At 39.4% G+C, this 25,007-nt stretch overlaps 1 protein-coding gene across 1 annotated transcript in view; it reads left to right on the top strand.

Annotated features, from left to right (window-relative positions):
- LOC124545622 overlaps positions 1 to 23,543 on the top strand; it is a 247,759-nt gene extending 224,216 nt beyond the window's left edge. Inside the window, exons 12-14 of the mRNA XM_047124569.1 lie at positions 6,625 to 7,007; positions 17,701 to 17,946; positions 22,357 to 23,543. Coding sequence (XP_046980525.1) covers positions 6,625 to 7,007; positions 17,701 to 17,946; positions 22,357 to 22,692 — 965 coding nt within the window. The 3' untranslated portion in view covers positions 22,693 to 23,543. The remainder of the gene's footprint in view (positions 1 to 6,624; positions 7,008 to 17,700; positions 17,947 to 22,356) is intronic.
- Positions 23,544 to 25,007: the final 1,464 nt, after the last annotated feature.

Here is a 25,007-nt window from a genome sequence, read left to right as displayed (position 1 = left end):
TCTTCGTGGCAAACGAATCTGCTCCAGTCCGGAATCCCTGAACCATTACACCAACAACCTGAAAACAGCTTTCGCATCCCGCAACTACCCTTCCGACCTGGTACAGAAGCAAATAACCACAGTCACTTCCTCATCTCCTCAAACCCAGAACCTCCCACAAAAGAACCCCAAAAGTGCCCCACCTGTGACAGGATACTTTCCGGGACTGGATCAGACTCTGAATGTGGCTCTCCAGCAGGGATACGACTTCCTCAAATCCTGCCCTGAAATGCGATCCATCCTTCATGAAATCCTCCCCACTCCACCAAGAGTGTCTTTCCGCCGTCCACCTAACCTTCGTAACCTCTTAGTTCATCCCTATGAAATCCCCAAACCACCTTCCCTACCCTCTGGCTCCTACCCTTGTAACCGCCCCCGATGTAAAACCTGTCCCATGCATCCTTCCACCACTACCTACTCCAGTCCTGTAACCCGGAAGGTGTACACGATCAAAGGCAGAGCCACATGTGATTGCACCCACGTGATTTACCAACTGACCTGCCTACACTGTGAAGCTTTCTATGCGGTAATGACCAGCAACAAACTGTCCATTGGCATGAATGGACACAGGCAGACAGTGTTTGTTGGTAATGAGGATCATCCTGTGGCTAAACATGCCTTGGTGCACAGCCAGCACATCTTGGCACAGTGTTACACCGTTCGGGTTATCTGGATACTTCCCACTAACACCAACCTGTCAGAACTCCGGAAATGGGAACTTGCCCTTCAGTATATCCTCTCTTCTCGTTACCCGCCAGGCCTCAATCTCCGCTAATTTCAATTTGCCGCCGCTCATACCTCACCTGTCTTTCAACAACATCTTTGCCTCTGTACTTCCGCCTCGACTGACGTCTCTGCCCAAACTCTTTGCCTTTACAAATGTCTGCTTGTGTCTGTGCGGATGGATATGTGTGTGTGTGTGCGAGTGTATACCCCTTCTTTTCCCCTAAGGTACGTCTTTCCGCTCCTGGGATTGGAATGACTCCTTACCCTCTCCCTTATAACCCACATCCTTTCGTCTTTCCCTCTCCTTCCCTCTTTCCTGATGAGGCAACAGTTTGTTGCGAAAGCTTGAATTTCATGTGTATGTTTGTGTTTGTTTGTGTGCCTATCGACCTGCCAGCACTTTCGTTCGGTAAGTCACATCATCTGTGTTTTTAAATATATTTTTCCCACGTGGAATGTTTCCCTCTATTTTTATATATATATATATATATATATATATATATATATATATATATATATATAGACACACACACACACACACACACACACACAGATGATGTGACTTACCGAATGAAATTGCTGGCAGGTCGATAGACACACAAACATACGCACGAAATTCAAGTTTTCGCAACAAACTGTTGCTTCATCAGGAAAGAGGGAAGGAGAGGGAAAGACGAAAGGATGTGGATTTTAAGGGAGAGGGTAAGGAGTCATTCCAATCCCGGGAGCGGAAAGACTTACCTTAGGGGGAAAAAAGGACAGGTATACACTCGCACACACACACACATGCATCCGCACATACACAGACACAAGCAGACATTTGTAAAGGCAAAGAGTTTGGGTAGAGATGTCAGTCGAGGTGGCAGTACAGAGGCAAAGATGTTGTTGAAAGACAGGTGAGGTATGAGCAGCAGCAAAATGAAATTAGCGGAGATTGTGGCCTGGCAGATAACGAGAAGAGAGGATATACTGAAGGGCAAGTTCCCATCTCTGGAATTCTGACTGGTTGGTGTTAGTGGGAAGTATCCAGATAACCCGGATGGTGTAACACTGTGCCAAGATGTGCTGGCCGTGCACCAAGGCATGTTTAGCCATAGGGTGATCCTCATTACCAACAAACACTGTCTGCCTGTGTCCATTCATGCCAATGGACAGTTTGTTGCTGGTCATTCCCACATAGAAAGCTTCACAGTGTAGGCTGGTCAGTTGGTAAATCACGTGGGTGCTTTCACACGTGGCTCTGCCTTTGATCATGTACGCCTTCCGGGTTACAGGACTGGAGTAGGTGGTGGTGGGAGGGTGCATGGGACAGGTTTTACATCGGGGGCGGTTACAAGGGTAGGAGCCAGAGGGTAGGGAAGGAGATTTGGAGATTTCAGAGGGATGAACTAAGAGGTTACGAAGGTTAGGTGGACGGTGGAAAGACACTCTTGGTGGAGTGGGGAGGATTTCATGAAGGATGGATCGCATTTCAGGGCAGGATTTGAGGAAGTCATATCCCTGCTGGAGAGCCACATTCAGAGTCTGATCCAGTCCTGGAAAGTATCCTGTCACAAGTGGGGCACTTTTGGGGTTCTTCTGTGGGAGGTTCTGGGTTTGAGGAGATGAGGAAGTGACTGTGGTTATTTGCTTCTGTACCAGGTCGGAAGGGTAGTTGCGGGATGCGAAAGCTGTTTTCAGGTTGTTGGTGTAATGGTTCAGGGATTCCGGACTGGAACAGATTCGTTTGCCACGAAGACCTAAGCTGTAGGGAAGGGACCGTTTGATGTGGAATGGGTGGCAGCTGTCATAATGGAAGTACTGTTGCTTGTTGGTGGGTTTGATGTGGACGGACATGTGAAGCTGGCCATTGGACAGGTGGAGGACAACGTCAAGAAAAGTGGCATGGGATTTGGAGTACGACCAGGTGAATCTGATGGAACCAAAGGAGTTGAGGTTGGAGAGGAAATTCTGGAGTTCTTCTTCACTGTGAGTCTAGATCATGAAGATGTCATCAATAAATCTGTACCAAACTCTGGGTTGGCAGGCCTGGGTAACCAAGAAGGCTTCCTCTAAGTGACCCATGAATAGGTTGGCATACGAGGGGGCCATCCTGGTGCCCATGGCTGTTCCCTTTAATTGTTGGTATGTCTGGCCTTAGAAAGTGAAGAAGTTGTGGGTCAGGATGAAGCTGGCTAAGGTAATGAGGAAAGAGGTTTTTGGTAGGGTGGCAGGTGATCTGCGTGAAAGGAAGTGCTCCATCGCAGCAAGGCCCTGGATGTGCGGAATATTTGTGTATAAGGAAGTGGCATCAATGGTTACAAGGATGGTTTCCGGGGGTAACAGACTGGGTAGGGATTCCAGGCATTCGAGAAAGTGGTTGGTGTCTTTGATTTGCATGTGATGGGTTGAAGGTGTTGATCTACGTAGGCAGAGATACGTTCTGTGGGGGCTTGGTAGCCAGCTACAATGGGACGGCCGGGATGATTGGGTTTGTGAATTTTAGGAAGTAGGTAGAAGGTAGGGGTGTGGGGTGTTGGTGGGGTCAGGAGGTTGATGGAGTCAGGTGAAAGGTTTTGTAGGGGGCCTAAGGTTCTGAGGATTCCTTTAGGCTCTGCCTGGACATCAGGAATGGGATTACCTTGGCAAACTTTGTATGCAGTGTTGTCTGAAAGCTGACACAGTCCCTCAGCGACATACTCCCGACGATCAAGTACCACGGTTGTGGAAGGAACCCTTGTCCGCCGGAAGAATGACGATGGATCGGTCAGCCTTCAGATCACGGATAGCCTGGGCTTCAGCAGTGGTGTTAGTTAGTTTTATATATATATATATATATATATATATATATATATATATATATATATATAGAGAGAGAGAGAGAGAGAGAGAGAGAGAGAGAGAGAGAGAGTGAGAGAGAGACACAAACATACACACAAAATTCAAGCTTTCGCAACAAACTGTTGCCTCATCAGGAAAGAGGGAAGGAGAGGGAAAGACGAAAGGAAGTGGGTTTTAAGGGAGAGGGTAAAGAGTCATTCCAATCCCCGGAGCGGAAAGACTTACCTTAGGGGGAAAAAAAGGACAGGTATACACTCGCACACACACACATATCCATCCACACATACAGACACAAGCAGACATGTTTAAGTCTTATATATATATATATATATATATATATATATATATATATATATATATATATATATATATGTCTCCTTTCAATCAGTAGAATAAATCAGTGAACAGAAGGGAACTACGTGCTCCTTCAGAGAAAATACAAGTGAAACATAAACTGATTATTTATTGTATTAATGAATTAAAAATTATTGACATCAACATTCTATGAAAAAATAAAGTAAAATGTCAATGACAATTAATAAGAAAGGCAGGTGGATGGGTAGCTAATGTATCCTAGCTGCACATTAAATTATTCATCCAATGGAACATAAGCCAGCCAGGGTGGCCGAGCCGTTCTACGCCCTTCAGTCCGGAACCACATGACTGCTACGGTCGCAGGTTCGAATCCTGCCTCGGGCATGGATGTGTGTGATGTCCTTAGTTTAGTTAGGTTTAAGTAGTGCTAAGTTCTACGGGACTGATGACCTCAGATCTTAAGTCCCACAGTGTTCAGAGCCATTTGAACCATTTTCACTGTTATGTTTTCGTGTATAATCTGTATTAAGTTTTGAATCGTTTGTTACAGCTGAACTCACTCTCTACCTCATCAAGGATTGTCTGCACCCATCCACAGAGCTTAACTTCACTTTCTTTTATTTCATTATGGGAAAGTAACACCATTTTGTTTCCACTAGAGGAAAATACGTCAAAAGAAAAATCTCATACAGGGTATGATGCTGTCAGTGTGACCCCCAGCTGGAAGAAAAATTGGTTAATGATCACATAATTACCTGCTGTAGACTCAACCACTCTGTTCAACTGCTCAGAGCACATAATGTGAAAGGTTCTGAGACCTGCAGCACTACAGTGCCACAGATATTCATACTAAACAAGACCAAAATTCTCTGCAGTCTGCATGGCCCTACCACACTAGTTACAGATTATTTCAAATAAATATCTGTCAGACATCAAGAGTATTCTGGTTGTCGCACTTTTTCACTTAACAGCCTGTGTCGTTAGGTGACAGTACATCGCGAAAAGATTTTTGACAGAGCTTTGTTGAAAATGTAAACGCAATGACCTGTGTCAACATTACTGATGTTCAAATTCATAGTAAGATACAGCAGACCAATGTAGAATACAACATATAAATAAAATCCCAGTGCCAATTTGTAACATGTAAACTATAGTTTAACGATGATTATATTCTTCGAACAAATCATGTCAGTGATCTATTATTTCCAATGTTTTAAGAATATTATTTATCAGGTACACATAATCCCAAACAATATCATTATTTTCCACTCAGAACTCCCAACAGTTAATTCCCCCCCCCCCCCCTTTCCCGGCCAAAAAAAAAGAAAAACATATAGCTCCAGAAAATATGCTCCAGGGCCCATGTCATGTGCAACATGAATAACTGGCTATAATTTTGAAGGTAATGGTGATGAAAAAAGTCCCAGTAAGAAGTAATTTACATGATTTCAGTTTTTCTCGAAATATTCCGGTGGTAAATTTCTTTTAGGTTATCAGCCATACGGTCACATCATCTTGTCACAACAAGATCACCTAAGAGCATTTTATCACAGGATGTAATTATTTTAATCCATATATTTGGCAACTTCTTGATACCACCTCGTAAAATAAGTTTTGTTAACTTCCTGTCAAAATGAGTCCTTAGTCACGATACATTCTCAAACTCACCAAATCAGTAGTTTCAAAAATGGCAGTTTTCGAATCTTGCCTCTACTGCAGACACCTGCGACCATACAGAAGCTGATCACAACCACCTGACTGAAAATTTATTTCTCTTAATCTCACAGTTTATGTATGTCTATGATTCTTACGGAAGTACATCACATCGATCACATTGCTAAGGTGCCTGAAGGTGAAGCTGCAGTTGCTTCTAAATCTTGTGTTGCAACATTTTAGTATGTGCCATAGTCCAATCCAGTGTATCGTGAAATCTTGTGATCTGTCCAGGGTTCTTAACTTCATAAACTTATTCCACAAAAGAACTGGTGTTGGGAAAATGTGCAAGTAGGATTTTTCTTGTTATTTGTGTGGAATACAGAGTATGATGTATGGTGGTGTACAATGATTCAGTAAGACTGGTTTAAAACAAAAAGTTGATTTAAAACTGTTTGGTAGTGGGTTTCAGAGATACAATTGGATGGACTGGATAAAGTACAATATCATAGGAAAAACATTTTTTAGTTTATATATTATATTTCCACTTCAGAAATTATAATTCTTGAGTAAGGTTATTCTTTCAAACCCAAAAGTGTTATTTAGTTGGTTCGTTCCTTCATTCCAAGAAAATGTCTTAAATACAGACTAGAAGATGTAATTGCAGCAAATAAAAAGTAATTGCACTTCGTCAGAGCTTGAACAGTGCGATTGGTCTGTATGTTAAATAAATTCACAGAATTATTGATTCAGTTTGCAATATACAAATCGCCATTACACTGAGGCCGCGTCTGAAGAAAGAAGGGTATTGTCTGGAAAATATTGCATATCCACTTGATTATAATTCTATCTGAGGTTCCATGGCAGTGACACCCCTTTTGCTGTCCGTATTAGAGCCATCTTGTTTCCGACTTCTGAGTGAATCTGCGTTCTGCTGCAGCTGATGTTGACTATAGATGAAAAATATGAAACACATATCATTCTGAAACATACTACTGTGTATTTCAGTATTTAACATACAGTTAAGAATTTAGACCCCTCCATTTCATTTATTGATTAATGCTGGCACAGGTGCACCTCCTCTGAAGAGGCGTCCAACGGTGAGCACGTCCGAGGATAGTGACTTCATGTGCGGCACGGATGTGAGGCTACCTACTCGTGCCATTCGCAGCCCTGCGCCTGCCACTGCTGCTGGTAACATGGCCAACAACCGCTCGTCCAGTGGCTACTTCTCATGCAGTGAGTGTAGCTATGACAGCGAGTCCTGCACCTGCACATCTGCAGACAAGTGCTACTGCTCTCTTGGAGGTGGTGGCGGTGGCAAAGTGCCATCGGCGAGAGGTCACAAGCACGCCCCCATCACCTCTGGAACGACATCATGTGACTCAGAGAGCTGTGGCGCTGGTCGTTGCTGCACATGTGGCGTCCCCAGGCCATCAATGCCCTATAGACAGGTTAGTAACCTCCACTATGAAAACCCCACAAAAGTATGACACTGTAAGTGATCAGCTTGTTGGTGTTCTTGGCAGGCAGCATGGTATCTTGGATGAGGAAGCACCAACAGATGTAGAAGTAACTTCAGGCATACCACATGCAAGTTTGTCTGAACCCTTGTTATTCATGTTTTAGATTAACAATTGGCATTCAATATTGACAGCAGTCTCACATTTTTTGCAGATGATGCAGTTGCCTGTCAAGAAGTACTGTCTGAAATAAGCTATGGAAATAGTCATTCGGATCTTAATAAGATTTGAATGTGGTGCAAAAGTTGGCAACTTGTTTTAAATGTACAGAAATGTAACATTATGCAGCTAACAAAACAAAGAAATGTAATATCATATCAATACATCATCAGCGATACGCAATTAGATTCTGTCAACCCATTTGTAAGGATAAGAAATAGAATGATCACACTGGCTAAGTTGTAGCTGTCTTCAGTTCATTGGTAGAAAACTGGGAAAATGCAATCAGTCTACAAAGGTGACTGCCAACTAATCACTTGTGCATCTCATCTCAGAGTATTGCTCAAATGGATGGGACCCATACCAGATAGGACTAATAGAAGATATTTCATGTATACAAAGAAGGGTGGTATGAATAATAACGAATTTGTTTGACTCACATGAAAGTATGACAGAACTTCTGAAAACACCTGAATTGACAGATTCTTGAATACAGACATAAATTATCCTACAAAAAACCTACACACAAAATTTCAGCAACTAGTGTTAAGAATCTAGAGAGATTCTTCATCCCCCTACATTTTGTCGATTCTGTGATAACCTTAAGGTTTAATTATACTAATTTCAGCACACATCCAGAGACCTTTAAGAATCAATTTTCCCTGTGCTCCCTATGCCATTTGACGAGCAAGCAAACCTGTGATACTGTGGTAATTACTCTCCACCATGAGTTTCAGTGTTTTCCGAAATATGTATGTAGATGTATGTGACAAGTAAAGACAAATACAGATAAATATACCACCGAAAATTGGGTAAAGGTACAAGCTACTTGCAAAGTAGCCTTCATTAGGAAAAAAACCTGGAGTAATGTTTAATTAGAATAATTTTAAAACTGCATCTTTGTATGCTGCTGTTCATTAAAACTAAAACATCAGAGAGGATAAAAAAGTAACAAAATTTTCCTTACTGTGTGTATGGAGGATAGCAAAATTTAGTAGCATGGTGGTGACTTCGTTTCATCCAATGATTGCCATGGGATTTCCAAGTTTTTCCATGTTGAAATTCTGAATTTCTATCAGCAGTTCTGTTGTATGTGAGAGAAAGTTTTGTTTTATTTGTTTTCATGGCTGTAACTGAAATTTCTTTGAGCTGACACATCTCCCATTAGTGATTAGTCGAACTGCAACTGGGATTTACAGTTGTATCAACAAATTTTGATAGTTATATGGTTTTATTGCCTTTGGAAATTTCTTTATTACAGTCATCCATCACAATTACATGTCACTGGATTGCAGTGTGAATAAACTTTGATAGCAACAATGGGTAGAATGTGTTGAAAGCTGGATGGTTCTTCACACTAAGGTCACTGTTAATTTAAAGTGTGACAATGTGAAAAAGCCATGAGGACCTACTTTGCATTGAAATGAGCAAAAAGGAACCTAAACCTGAATATTCAATGCTGATCTGCAAAACATGGATCTTCAAATATGGATTCATATTCATATTTTTTCCAATTAAAAACACCTCTCGTTTTGTATGAATGATGAATTTACAGGTATGTGATAAATTCTTGTGCACACGTAACACTCCATTGCATTCACAATTGTGCAATGGGAGATGGACCTGGAGCCCAAGAACAAATCTCAGTCATGAAGATTCCTGAGGTTGGAGAGCACACCAGCAGTAGCTCTGATCGAGTAACAAACATTGCAACAGTTCAGTGCATTTTTTAACATTTGTAAATGTGATCCCACTACCAGTTGTTTCTAGTCTTATGATGATTTGTAGCAAAATGAGTCAAAACATTTCTTTGTGTTGATGAATGGTTAAACTACCCAAAGAATCTCTCAGAATTTCTGTATCTTTTAAAATTCCCCAAGACTTCCCTAACTTTTCCAGTCAATTCAATTTTCTGAGTACACTGAGCTTCTACCTAAGAGAGCAACAGTGGCTCTAGCCTTCCTGGGTATCGAGTCACACAGAACTTGTATGACAGGTACAAGCATGTCATTCCATGCTGCTGTAGATCTGTGGAAGAGTTCATCTATCGTAGTGGTTGGTGAGTTGTGTGAGCCACTCGACAACCGATGCTTAGATGTTTTCAGTCGGTGAGAAACCTGATGCAGATTCTGGGCAGGATAACACTCCCTGCATCAAGTTAGATCAGGATAGCAGTGGTAACATGTGGTCTCTCATTATCTTGCTGAGTAGAAAATTTTAATTCATAAATTGAATGACTGTCGTAAGTTTTTATTTGCCGTGTATAAAATTTTGTTTGTATGGCATGACATGTTTCAAAACTAACTACCTCATTTATATTAAAAAGTGGCAGTTTTACAGTCTTGCATCTTTTCCACCACCGTCTCCTCACCCCCATCCCTTTGTTCCTTCTGGAAAAATTTCTGTGGACACTCTTGGGCACAGCCAACCAGCTGTAACAAATCAGGAACGAAACTCCTGATAGTCAAATTACTGGCTATGTGAAAGAGAGGGGAAAATTTGGAAACATGCCTCATTGCCTACTCTTTCTGCAAATTATTTGACTGTCTAGATTCAGGGATTGAAGGGTTCTGTTAGTTAAATGGCAAGTATCAGTGTTTGTTGTGGAACTGTGTGACAGGTAGTGATGTGTGTGGGATTCTGCATTTCCAGTTGTACAAAGTTGTAGTCTTTGAAAAATACCACTACGAGCAAGTAAATGTTGGGCTACTAACAGCATATGAGTAGTGGCAAGATGGTGAAATGCAAATGTGGGAGCTTTTTTAAAAGTTACGGCTTCTTACTAATTGTCTCAATTAGATTTAGATGGCACAAATGTAAATAGCATTAAAAACCCCTCCCCACAACTCATCTTGTTGCCTACTACATCTGCTAAAAGGGATATCTTTGCCTCTCAGAATTCCAAACTAGATCAAACTGCTTTCAGGCTTAAACAATGGCTGAAACTGGCATTTAGGATGTGGGAGGAAGTACCTAAGTATTAACTGTTAATAAAAATTTTCAAACTATTAATAAATTAGTCCCTGTACACCCTGGATTGGTGGTGAATTGTGCAAGATGTCTGGAATATGATAGATGGATGGATGGATGGACGAATAACTGAATAAACAAATGAGAGGCCATTGTTACCAATACCATAAAACCAGCTGTTGGGCCTATACAACAATGATTTCTGCAGTCTGGCAACAGTTTTCTCTTCAGAGACTCCACAGAGGCATATATACATTTGCGAAGCTGTACATAGAACTGGGAAATGTCTAAAATGATGTATGGTGCCATTCCTTTGTCCAGAGTCATCACTGGACACATCACTGTTGATGTGTCTGTCTATTTTGCCACCCAAAAGAATGGTCACTGCCTTCCTGACATTTCATAATCCTCCAAACAACATTGCATGATTTGTATGGATACTTGTCTTGCTGCCAACAACAAGCCCATTTCCTAACTCAAGATATGTGATGCAGCTGATGTTCCTGCACGGATGATTGAACAATGCATCTGTCTCTTCAGGTGCTAGTCACATGGAGCCACTGAAATCCAGCATGGCATTGGCCCTCGTGAACACATACATTCCACGGTCTTGACCAAAGCAAGTAGCAGTAATATGGAACAATAAATTGCACTCAGGTGATAGGTCACGATCCTGTTGCTGTTCAATTCAAAATTTGCTTGTAGATGTTTCTCCTTGCATGAGACATAACATGACCTTCCCATAAACAACCAACATTTGAATAATATATTTGAATGAGAAAACTGTTGTACTATCTTTCCTTACATACAGAGTGTAGATAATGTTACTCCTATCTACAGAGAATGGTTTTACTGAAGCTTCTGATTATTTTCACATCCAAACATATTATAGGCTACACTTCATGCAACTTTAACAATTTTGCTATTTCATGGTGTTGCCATTGTAATGACTATCTCTTTCATGCTGGCAGAGTTTGGCATGCTATTTTTGTTGAATGAAGTGCTACAAATCTACACTATTATGGCTGTTTTGTCTCCACATTAGCACTTGAAACTCCTGTCTCATCACCAGTCACAATTATGTTCAAGACCGTAGGCCTTCCTCTTTCACATCTTAAATAAAAAGAAAGTCCATAAAAGAAACTACCGGTATGTACTGCATTTTGTGGTTCTCAAATAGCTGTATAGGAAAGCAACAGGCACAGAGTAAATTGGAGCTTTGTGATAAGGACTATGGGACCAAACTGCTGAGGTCATCAGTCCCCAGGCTTACACCCTACTTAATCTAACTTTAACTAATTTACGCTAAGGACAACACACACACACCCCTGCCTGCGGAATGACTCGAACCTCTGACAGGGGAAGCTGCACACACCGTGACAAAGCACCCCTGACCGCGCGGCTACACTGCATGGAAAGCACAGAGGTTGTGGCATCAGCCAATTTCACTAAAACAATTTCCCATTCGTCTCTGTTTCACTTATATACTTTCTTCATTGTGCCATATGTCTTCTTTGCCACCATTGACATCTACATTTACGTCCGTACGCTGCAAACCAATGTGAACTGCATGACAGATGGTATGTCCCATTGTACAAGTTACTTGGATTTCTTCCAGTTCCATTCAAGTATGGAGCATGGGAAGAATGAGTGTTTAAACAGCTCTATGTGCATTGTTACTAGTCTAATCTTGTCCTCATGATCCCTACTCAGGTTGTAGTATATCCCTAGATTCATAATTACAACTTTGTAAACAGGCTTTCTGTCATGGTTTGTGTCTATCTTCAAGAGCCCGCCAGTTCAGTTTCTGTAGCATCTCCCATGGACCAACCAAAGATGTGGTCATTCATGCTGTCCTTCTCTGTATACATTCGATATCATCCATTAGGTTGACATTGCAGACATAAGGTACTACATTTCATCATTTTGTGAAGTTCATAATTTTGAATTTCTGAACACTTAAAAAAAGTTTCCAACTTCACACCACTTTCTGACCTTATGAATGTCAGACTGAACATTTGTGAAGCTTTTTTAGAGAATACTTCATTATTGATAACTGCATCATCTGAGAAAAGTCTAAGGCTATAATTATATTTTCTACAAGATCATTAATATACAACATGAACAGCAAGGGTCCCAGCACACTTTCCAGGGGCACCACTGAAGTTACTTCTACATCTGTCAATGACTTGTGACATCCTATACTGTAATCAATTAATAAAAATTTGCGACTGAATCCCATAAGCTCCTACAAAATTATGAAACAGCACCTTTTGAATTACATAACTCGCATGACAATTTCTGGAAGATTATAATTAATTGTATCTGCTTGTAGTAATATATACCAAATGGGAAAGCACTGGTAGATAGACACAATAAAAAATACACAAACACACACACAAATATCAAGCTTTCGCAACCAAAGGTTGCTTCATCAGGAAAGAGGGAAGGAGAGGGAAAGACAAAAGGATGTGGGTTTTAAGGGAGAGAGTAAGGAGTCATTCCAATCCCGGGAGCGGAAAGATTTACCTTAGGGACAGGTATACACTTGCACACACACGCATATCCATCCGCACATATACAGACACAAGCAGACATGTCTGTATATGTGTGGATGGATATGTGTGTGTGTGCGAGTTTATACCTGTCCCTTTATCCCCCTAAGGTAAGTCTTTCCGCTCCCGGGATTGGAATGACTCCTTACTCTCTCCCTTAAAACCCACATCCTTTCGTCTTTCCCTCTCCTTCCCTCTTTCCTGATGCCGCAACCTTTGGTTGCGAAAGCTTGATATTTGTGTGTGTGTGTTTGTGTATTTTTTATTGTGTCTATCTACCAGCGCAAGTGATATATAGAATTTTGGCTTCAATTTACAATGTATGTGTTTTTTAACAATTGTAATTGTCAGATTGTAACTAATCATGTAATTACTATATCAAAAATATTATTAATATTTGTGTCTGAACTTTAAAATGTGTATTGTCATTTTGTGTTTCTTCTTCTCCTTGCAGTCACAAAAATGCTAGTAATATAACACTATTTATTTGGCAAACAAAATATGTTTCACATTATTAAGAAATAGTGATGTTTATCATGCAAGCAAATAATGTAATGAATAGCAATCAGCTGGCCGCTGTGGCCGAGTGGTTCTAGGCGCTTCAGTTAAGAACTGCGCTGCTGTTACAGTCGAAGGTTCAAATCCTGCCTTGGGCATGGATGTGTGTGGTGTCCTTAGGTTAGTTAGGATTAAGTAGTTCTAAGTCTAGGGGACTGATGACCTCAGATATTAAGTCCCATAGTGCTTAGAGCAATTTGAACCATTTTTTGAATAGCAATCAGCGTTAGTCAAAAACAGATTCTGTAATAGTGAACATTTATATATGTAGTACATGGTGTATTGGCATCATTACTAAAGGTGTGTATTCCATTCTTCAGTAGTTCACCTCAGTCTATTACATCACACTCTTCATCTGAGATAAAATGCTGCATCATTCCTACCAAGAAATTCTCAGTTATGTCACATATTTCACTTGTTATCCCATACAATCATACTTTAGATAATAAATGTAGATTTGGCACTGAGTCAAATGCTTTTTTAGAAATATAAGAAAAACTGCATCTACCTGACTGACTTTCAGAATGTCATGAGAGAAAAGTATGAGCTGAGTTTCAGAATCTGTGCTGGTTGTCATGGAGAAGTTCATTCCATTTAAGACACCTAGTTACATTTGAGATCAGAGGACATTCTAAGATTCCACAACAAATCCATGTTAAGGATACTGGTCAGTAGTTTTGCAGATCACTTCTACTATCCTTCTTATAGATAGGTGTAACCTGTGATTTCTTCCAACTACTGGGCATAAATTCTTGTTTGAGGGATCCATGGTAGTTTATGGTTAAAAGAGGGGGTAACTCAGTTGCAAATTTGGTATAGAATGTGAAAGAGAATCCATCAGGCCTGGTGTTGTATTCAGTTTTAGCAATTTATTCTGTTCCTCAGCACCACTAATACACATATCTATGTAATTCACCTTTGCAGTAATGTGAAAATTAAGCATGGACAACACTCCTGGATTTTCCTTAGTAAAGGACATTTAAAAACTGAGTTCAACATTCCTGCTTTTGCTTTGCTACCATAAATTTCAGTTTTTTTCCCTTGTCCATGGTACCATTACAAGTTTTTGTTTTGTGAGAGGTCTTTTGGTAATATTTTGCTACAGAAGTCGTTGAAAGCGTTAAACATTACTCTCTTGCCAGCCAAATGCTTTTTTTCAGCATGGCTCTATCTGTAGACTTATACTTTGCTTTGCATCTACTAGGCACTCATCTCTGTTCCTTTATTAGTTCCTTTACAGTGATTGTATACTACAGATGGTCCTCCCCATCATGCACTTGTACTGCTACGTTCATATCTGTAAGTGCATGGTCAGTTATTGACTTAAACCTGTGCCACGGTTCTTGTGCATGGTCCTCTCTGGAACTAAATGTTTTGAATTTCTTAGTGAGATACAATACTAGTGCCTCTGTATCTAGTTTGCTGAGTATTCAAATCCTTCTACTTGCTAAGCCTATTTTACTTTGGTATTCATTGTTGCTACGATATCCTTATGGTCACTGATATCAGTTGCAATGTGGATACAGTGAAGTTGTGGCATACGGTCTCGCATCAGATAGAGATTATATGTTTGACTCTTCAGCATACGTTGTTTAAGTCCTATTATAACTGATTTTTAGGGCTGTTTTCAGGCTTCCAGGCTTTGTTGTTAAAGTTTATCTTCATTAAAGGCAAACAGTGCACTCTTATCTGCATACAAAAGCCATTCAAATATGTTCCATTAACAAGCATTCCTTCTCCAATTTCTATAAGGCTGCTGAGAATAATTTGGGTGTTATGAAATTTCTGAGTTTCCCAATTTTTTCCAATATCTTGTTGAGGTCTAACAGAAACTGTAGCAGTGGCATGTACACTCTTTAGTACAGTAACATAGATTAAATCAGTGCCTTGTTTCTCATGGCAATTAGCACAGATTTTGTTACAGCTGAAACAACATCTGTGATTCCTGAACCAAGTTGCGATTCACATTATAGAATTACTCCGTTCTACAATTTCTATTACAATTTGCTGGTGGTCCATTGTGTTATACCCACTACTAAAGCCAAATTATTCCTTTTCTCAATTACAGTCCGGCATATTTGTATTGTAGCAGATACCTTGCAGAGTATGAAGAGGAGGCAAATGGGGTTACAGTTTTTATTTATTTAATATCACTTCTGTCACCCATCTTGTGAAATACCATAAAATGGAATACTTCTTAAGGTTTTCTATGATTTTTTAATGTGAATATAAGAACTAAACGTTGTTATTAAATTATAGACCAATCCCCATGGTATATTACGCACAGTCATGTGGAAAGGTAATTGTCAGGATGCATAAAATTATTAGTGGGGTACCTTCCCGCGTAATCCCAGCTACCAATGAAATATTATGGAAATACACAGCTACACCCCGCCTGCCTTAGCATCGGCCACTTAAAACAAATGCTATAAGGTCACGGTAACTTCCCGTAATTGTCTTGGACTTAATGCTGTATTAGGGAATTAAATATACAAATAATTTTACTACTAAGTGTATTGAAAAGTAAGTTGGAACAATATTGTAGATTACAGCTTAAGTATTCTTTTTATAGTAGGACTTTCAGTTCACACTGTTAACATTACAACTTAAGAATATGAATGTATATACCAATCAATACGATATTTCAAAATATGTCCACTATCTTTTACATTCTTGAAGAGAGATGTGAAGAAATTTAGGCATTTCAGAATATAAATTTCTAAATAAGCAGAATAATGTGAAAATGAACAGACCTCTGCAGAAAGGACACAAGAATGCCCCATTTTTCCTGTATAAATTTCTTTCACTTTGTCCTGGAGTGTTGCTCAAGGTACAGCGCATATTTCAGAGGCCTGGCACAACGATATTTTTTCTTTCTGAGTCTCTTCTAATGCATTTTGTAAATCAACTTGGTAGTAATTACAATAGGCACACCCTCCTACTTTTCTTATATACTTTTGGCATAGCAGAAGTTACCCTGAAAATTCACACTGGTGATCTTGAAACTAACTCAACCAAATGCTAATTGTTGTTTAAGTATACTTCTTATGTGTATATATTAATACATATGTACAGAGAAAATCCGTTAAAAGAGATAATGATTTACGAAATCAAGTTTCAGACATGCAGAAGTTTGATTTCACACTTCAGCAGATCACTTTTGTGTGCAAAATCAAGTGAAACTGTAAGGATGTCACAGACTTCTATCCATTACATTACGACTTTTGAAATAGATAAACCATGAATGCAACAGATGGCAGCACCAAAAAATTAGATTTGGCAGCCTATTGGCCGAAATCAACACAGGTGGCCGAAGTTTGCCTGTTTCACTTTGCATGGAGTAGAGCACTGATTTAGTTGTGGCATTGTCACATTCCTTTTCTTTTTTAACTTTGTCTCCAGATTAAACGAGATGGTTCAGTGGTTATGTACAAGTCTACAGATTGAAAGGTCACAGTTTCCAATGCCTGTCGACATGCGTCAGCGCATTGTCAATGCATGTGCGAACATTAAGGAAGGTGAGCTACTCGCTGTTGAGAGGAATGTCGTTACACTTATTGCCAAATGCATTGAGGTTGACAGACATAATTTTGAGCATTTATTGCATTAATGTGGTACTTACAGGTAATCATGCTGTAACAGCATGTGTTCTCAGAAATGATAAGTTCACAAAGGTACATGTATCACATTGGAACAACCGAAATAAAATGTTCAAACGTACCTACATTCTGTATTTTAATTTAAAAAACCTATCTGTTACCAACTGTTTGTTTAAAATTGTAAGCCATATGTTTGTGACTATTACAGCACCATCTATCACAAAGCAAAAAAAGTGGTCCAACTAAAACATTCATATTTCTTTACGTACTAAACGAATATGTAATAAAAAATGGAGGTTCCTATTTTTAAAAAACGCAGTTGATATCCCTTTGACCTATGGCAGCACCGCCTAACGGCGCAACCGTAGCACCATCTGGTTTCCCCCTTCAAGCTAGATGAGTTTTGTTCTTTGTAGTTTTTTCGTTTGACGCTTATTTCGGGATATATTTGGCCCAGTCACTATCAATGGACCACCATGTATAGCATAAGTCATGTAAGCCCTCCCTCAAACCTGTCATGTTATATCTTCACAGATCCGATGATGGCGCCTTTAGTGTGTTGAAACCGATGATCCAGTAAACAGTATTTAAGCAATCTTGGCTTTTGAATTATTCCTACAGCTTTCTTTCACTTTCCAGTTGAGTCTGATTTTTATATGATCGCATTACCTCAAGATTCTTCAGCTGAATAACTCACCTGAACACATAGGGACACTGCTGTGTAATGTTAATTGTTCCTGAACAATATAAATATGATCCTTATGGTTTATTGCCTATGTGCAGGTTTCAAAACAAATGGAATCTCCCGACACTGCTTGGAAACGCAACGAGCGCAGAACCCGTGCTGCTCTGCAGCAACAGACAGCAGCACGCAAGAGAATGGATGTGTACAGTGATGTGGCCGTCCGTCCACAGTACCACCTGCCCAGTGATTTCCGTGACTTCAGCAGCACTTCAGATCTCGCACTTGACTATGAGCTCTTCACAGTCGCCAAGTCAGACAGAAACAGTGTCTGTGAAGATCGTAAGGTAAGCAGGCTGTTGTCGACAGTATTTTAAAAAGTATGGCAGTAGACTCATAGCATTAGGACCAATTCCATACTGTATTGGGAAATGACTGTGTGAAATATGGGTCATGTTACATATTTATCAGGACAGAAGGAAGGGAAGCAGAGGCCAAATAAATGACTACTTAGACTTGTTCAAGTTCACTTTTTCAATCTTGCCAAGATTGGTAGTGGACTCATAGCAATTGATCCTTAATTATATTTGTTTCTAATAATAAAAGTCAGCTTTAGTTAAATTAAGATTTAGACAAACAAAAACTAGAAACATAATTTACATATGGATTTTGTGGCTTCATATAGAGTTTAAGTGAGGTTGAGTATTCTGATGCAAAGTCCTTCAACAAGCTACCTATCAAACAAAACAAGAAAATGGGGATCTCTATGAGTTAAAATAAATAAATGAAAGCACACTTTATTAGCCAATTCTACAAGTTTTTAGAATACTCTTATTCAAGAATTGAAGATTACGATTAACTTTGTGACAAATAGCATTGTTCAGTGCATATGTTTCTGTTCTAATGGTACACATATGAATATTTTTAAGTGATAAAATCAGTATTGTCATGTCAATAGCAGAAAAATTTAAGCTGGTCTTGTGTCAGCTATGATGCTCACCAACTGATCTAAACGTGATATAACATTGAAGACAGCTATGTTAAGTTTGATAGTTGGTGTTGATGTCTTAAAAATATAAAGTACCTGGTAAACATTCAAAAATGTATATTCTGGTATCATTTATGACACTATAATTACCAACATTTAACCATCAATGGAAGAAAGAGAGGAGAGAAGCATGGCAAACATTCTAATAGCATCAGTACCATTATAAATTAGACAATTGTAGGGAAAGCAATCAGTTAGTCCTCACTGATGGAACTGTTCTGATATTAAACTGAAGTAATTTTGAAAAGTAATAGGAAACCTAAATCACAACAGTGATTTAATATGAATTTTTCTGAACAAAAGTCCTTTTTTCAACCAGGACTCCATCTTGCTGACAAGGGAACCTCCCCATCGCACCCCCCTCAGATTTCGTTATAAGTTGGCACAGTGGATAGTCCTTGAAAAACTGAACACAGATCAATCAAGAAAACAGGAAGAAGATGTGTGGAACTGTGAAAAAAATAAGCAAAATATACAAACTGAGTAGTCCATGCGCAACATATGCAACATCAAGGATAGTGTGAGCTCAGTAGCGCCGTGGTTAGCATGAGCAGCTGTGGAAAGAGATGTCCTTGGTTCAAGTCTTCCCTCGAGTGAAAAGTTTACTTTCTTTATTTTCGCAAAGTTATGATCTGTCCATTCATTCATTGACATCTCTGTTCATTGTAATAAGTTTAGTGTCTGTGTTTTGCGACCGCACTGCAGAACGGTTTGATTAGTAGACAAAAGGACATGCTTCTCCAATGGGAACTGAAAACATTTGATCACAAGGTCATAGGTCAACCGATTCCTCCATAGGAAAACACCGGTGATGGCATGTGCATCACATGACAGGAATATGTTGTCGACCCACCTAACCTGTACACTTGGCGAATGGGTAAAAAGATTCTTCTACCTTGCCTGATTTAGGTTTTCTTCTGGATGTGATAATCACTCCCAGAAAAGTGATGAAAACATAAGAGTTTGTCACATAAACTGAAAATAAAAAATTAAACTTTTTACTCAAGCAAAGACTTGAACTAAGGACCTCTCGTTCCACACCTGCTCACGCTAACTACAGGACCGTGGTGCTCCTGAGCTCAGATTACCCTTGATGTTACCTATCTTGCGTATGGACTACTCAGTTTGTATATTTTGCTTAGTTTTTTCATAGTTCCACATAACTTCTTCCTGTTTTCTCAAATGATCTGTGTTCATTTTTTCAAGGCCTATCCACTGTGCCAACTTATAACTTGTGAGTGAATATACTGGCAGATGCAGCAGGCATTCTTTTCTGTGAACAGGAAATGTATTTTCTTCAGTACAATCATTGTTACATGTCCAGAGAATGTACAGTGTAACTAAATCAGTGCAAATGGTCAAAAACTTTGACCAAACAAGAGGAAGAATAAACAAATAGCAGTCATCTGATGAACATATCTGACCTTAACAAACTTTGAAGTGTTCCACTTTAACTCTACAGTTGATAGAAATAAACATCAGAAAGAGCTTGATGATGGCCACATCTAAATTGCTTTCAACTGTTAAGCACAACTCAACTGTCTAACAATTGGCACAATTGGATAATGGTATCACTTTGTTTCCATCCCGGACTTTCCATTGTTCAAAAAAGGTTCAGATGCTTAACTTTTCAGCCCAAAGAACTTTTGACGGATTATAGTTATTTATAACTTCTTTTCGCCTAGATGTATATTGATTGAAGACTCATGAAACACAGACAAACATTTGTTACAGCTTTGATAATCAACGGCATACAGTTATTGAATTCTTTTTTATGGGACTATGGTATTTTTTTGACCCATGATAGCAGATATGTAGAAAAAAATTCAGGGATGTAATACTTTTGTAGGTTTGATAAATTATGGAGTGAAAAGACAGTGTGGAGATTATTATGGTGCTACTGCCACTGTTTGACTGCCATACTACCTTCAAGTTTACTCCATTGCGCAGAAACTAGTGATGCTGGAGGCAAGTTTATATGATGTACATGCCACTCTAGACAGAAACCAGCGTTGTTTCTAATGCGATCAGTGAACTACTTTCTATGTAGATCACTGATATAACATTCTTTTGATACAAACAATATTTAAACTTTTTTTTAATCCAGTGTTAAAGTGTGACCTGGCAGTGCGGTATGTCATGGAGGGTGGCATACTGTTCAAGTGGCTGATCAACAGTACAAAGCTCCCCATATTTAAAGTAGAACCAAAGATGATATCTGTATCTCAGTGATTAATGAAGTTGCTAAAATGTATTGTGTTTGTTTCATGAGCCCCTGATAACTATTCACCTAAGTGAAAAGCAATTACAGCTATCTTCAACAGGCCGAAATATGTTAGATGAAAAACTTAGGTGGTTCACCCTGTGTGGATAACCAGATACTACATAGCACTTTTTATTATGATGGTATACATCTATTATTTTAAACACTGATGAGCAAAAATATTATGATCACATGCTCGACAGCATTTGCTCCACCTCTGAAATGCAGTACAGCAGGGATTCTGCATGGCATGAAACAGATAAGTTCTTGGTAGGATTCCAGAGGTACGTGGTTCTAGATGCCTATGCACAGATCATACATTTCCATAAATTATAGGCCAATGGTTTATGAGAATGGAACTGACACTTGCTAGCATCCCAGATGTGCTTCGTCAGCTTCAAATCAGATGAATCTGGTGACCAAGACATCAGTGTGAATTCCCTACCATTCTCTTTAAAGCACTGTAGAATGAATCTGGTGTTGTGACATCGACAGTCATCCTGCTGGAAGGAGCAGTCTCTGTCCAAGAAGACATCAAGAATGAAGGGATGCGCGTGGTCCATAACAATATTACCTTAGTTTATGGTTGACATGGTACCTTCAGTTACTACCACAGATCTCATGGAAGCTCAGATGAATGTCCCCTACAGGACAATACTGCTTCCACCAGCCTGCATCCATGGCATTGTACATGTTTTGGCAAGCCATTCATCTGGATGACAGTGTATCCAGATACAACCATCATTATGTTGTAAGAAGAAATGTCAGTCATCTGGCCAGACGACATATTTCCACTGGTGCCATGCCTACTGCAATCTTAACTGACAATGTCTTGGATCTACGCAGAAACATAGGAAGACATCTGCTGCAGAGCTGAATGATGTGCTCCAAAACATTTGTGCCTCTATTAGCATTGTAATTTGTCCTAAGATCAACAGATTGCTGCCTATCCTGCTTCATAGAACGAGCAATCCTCCAACCTCCGCATTCTGTGATGATGCATGGACACCCAACTCTTTGTCACCAGCTCATGACTTCACCATCATTAAATAGTTCTGTAGACGCTTATGACAGTAGCAAGCAAATAGCTGAACATCTTCGCTGTTCCCAATGATCTGCCCTCATCAAATTCATTAATGTCAGTGAATTTCCCCATTTGTCACCCATACACTTGCTAGAATGATTACACATCCATCCTTTCTCTGCTTACACATTTTTCTTGCCGTGACAAGTGCCTGCAGTCTCATCGGACAGCACTCAGTATCATGATAGGCAGTGGTCATAATGTTTGGCTCATCAGTGTAAACAGTATCAGTTTCTTTACTTCAGTTCATTATAAGTGTTTCTGTATTGGGCTACCACCCATGTTATTTACCCAATGAGTACTGCAACAATCTGAGCATTGAGAAGATGTAATACAGCATTTTTGTTTCCAATTCTGTCCAGGTACTAGTTGTGTCTGCTCGTGATCCACGAGGCCGCCTGCTGTATGTTGGCCCTGCATCCTGCCGAGCCAGTTCGAGCAGTGATTCACAGCGACGCTCACACAAAGCTAGGGCACCACCGAGGCCTGGAAACTCAGCGGGATCTGAAGCACTCTCAGTGAAGAAATCCGCTGAAATTGCAGCACTTTTCTCAAAACAAGCTCTTTCAGCTCCTAATGATGAAGTATTTTACAACACACTCGAGCCACCAGACTATTATTTGACAGCAAGAGGAGCCAAGACTGCATCAAATTATATGGCAAGCAACTTAGAGAACTCACTTGGATATCTACCATAGGAGTGTCATTAAGAACAGCTGCACATCTTTCTGCTCATGTGTACAAACAGTTTTGATTGCCTTTGTTTGGGAAGCAGCTATACTAAATATCCTCCTCCTCCTTATCCTCCTCCTCCTCCTCCAACAACAATAACAAAGTATACATTAATGTTATAAAATAATGTGAGCTAAAATAAAACTAAAATACAAAGATGTGAAAAGTGAAAGTTAAATAGTGATGAGATTGCATTTCTGGTACCTTCATAGTTTACTCAGTGAGCAAAAGAAGTAACTTTAGTTTTTCATGGGTGAGGACTGCTAAGTTTTGACCTCTACTTGCTATTGTTATAGTGTCTGATGTGTTAATATTACTGCTTAAAATCTAATTAAAAGCTGTCTAATACATTCAGATTCATTGAATATTATGTTAATGAATGAACTGTGGAAAAGTTGCTGCCAACGTCTTGCAAGTACTTTCTTCTGGACAAGAGTTATCCTGTATTACAGACAGGATAACCAAGACATGTTCACGGAGGACCTACCTTAAATGTTGTATGAAAAGCTTGTCATGATGTGTTACCTCATAGTTTCTATGTATGAGTCACAATGTCCTGTAAACGATATAACTCAGAAAAGCAACCAAGAATTCAATAACATGGCAAGTTCAGATGTGATCAGTGTCATAAAGTGTGATGATAACCAATAAGGGGGAAAAATGTGCAATATAACTGATATGAAAAAATGTGCAATATCATGTGCAATATTCTTAACCTTTTATTTATATAAAAACTGGTGTACATAAATATACAGACAAATGTGTGAATACAAATTGCTTTCATTATTTTCCAGACATTTGTTATTTCTGTGATATAAAAAAAGACAGAATTATTGTAACAAGTAAGCTGAAAGCTGTAAATACACTAATTTAGTATCATCTGTTCTTTTTTTAATAAGCCTTTAAAATGTATATGAAGCTCAATTCAAATGTCCACATACTCAAATTTCTACCATAATCTAATGTCACCTGAAGAGAATTTTAACCAACTTCATGGAATAGAAGTCTCATTGAGAGCAAAGTCGTTTCAAATGGACTGCTAATTCATTTGGAGAAAGATGAGAGGAGGACTGCTCCCACTGTTATCTGAAATGACAGGGAGAAACTGTCAAGAGTGTAAAACAGAATGGTTTGACAGGGGTTTGGACATCACTCCTTCTGAGTAAGGGAAATAGCTACAGGTTGTTTGTAAGTTTCACCTGTACCAGTGTAATATGTGCTGTGAGGTAGGCGGTGAAAAATGTTGCTCATCTGTTTATGCCACATTGATACAGTAATGAGCATGAGCTGACCAATATTCTTCCTAACAAAGTGGGCAGATAATGTTTCATTAATACAAAGCTGCTGCAAGATCCAAATTACTTAGTAAAAAAGTGTTTTCTTTTCCTTGTGAGAAACACGGGCTGTGAAGAATTATTGAAATAAATTGAGCAATTTAGTGGAGTTTGGTGACCAAGTGTCAGACTAAAAATACAAAGAGTTGAATTTTTAATTTGTACTTCAATTTTTTCTTCCACTTCTCAGTTCTTGAAGCTCTATGAATAATTTACGTATGTTGAAAATGTCAGGTTGCACCATGGTTCAGAGACCATGTCAGCCTGTATAACGCCAAGAGGATTTGCCACAAAGTAATGCATTGTATTATTTTTCTTTTTAATTTATTGATCAGATAAGCTAAACAACTTAAAATTCTTTGAATTATGACTCTACCAAATCAAAACATTTTTATCAGTGCAATTTCCACTGAATTGAGATGCTCTTCAGGGAAGCCGTCAAAGAAGCTTGCATGTTGTCCAGTGACTCAGGATGCTTTCCTTTGGGAGCCCTTGCCAGCGAAAACAAAACAAAAAAGTCTAGGTCAGGTCAGGACTGTAGGACAGCCATGGCACTGTCACACCAATCCGGATCAGATAGGCTGTGACAAGAAAGGTGATGGGAGCCAGTATGTAGAGGGGACAGGACCCCTCCTTGTGGACAGCCTCTAGTGGTGTTGATTACCATTTTTTCTTGAATCATGGTGGCTTCTACTTTTCTACCACTAAGCATGGCTTTAATCCACCTGCAAATGGTGGTCTCCAAGCCATGCACCTCTGCTATCTTAACCATGGATTCGAAGATCATGTTGCTAAAAGCTCCTTCGATGTCCAAGAAGATGCAGAGGGCTATTTTCTGAAAGTGTAGTGCTTTCTTCACCATCTCAACAAGATGGTGGAGTGCAGTTTCACACGATTTTCCTGGTTGGTATGCATGTTGGTTTATGTGTAGAGTGACCCTAGTTAAC

This window comes from Schistocerca americana, chromosome 8 (assembly GCF_021461395.2).
Source record: "Schistocerca americana isolate TAMUIC-IGC-003095 chromosome 8, iqSchAmer2.1, whole genome shotgun sequence".
In the NCBI taxonomy this organism is placed as follows: Eukaryota; Metazoa; Arthropoda; class Insecta; order Orthoptera; family Acrididae; genus Schistocerca; species Schistocerca americana.
Note: the sequence above shows the minus strand (reverse complement) of the source record. Positions and strands in the feature narration are given on the sequence as shown.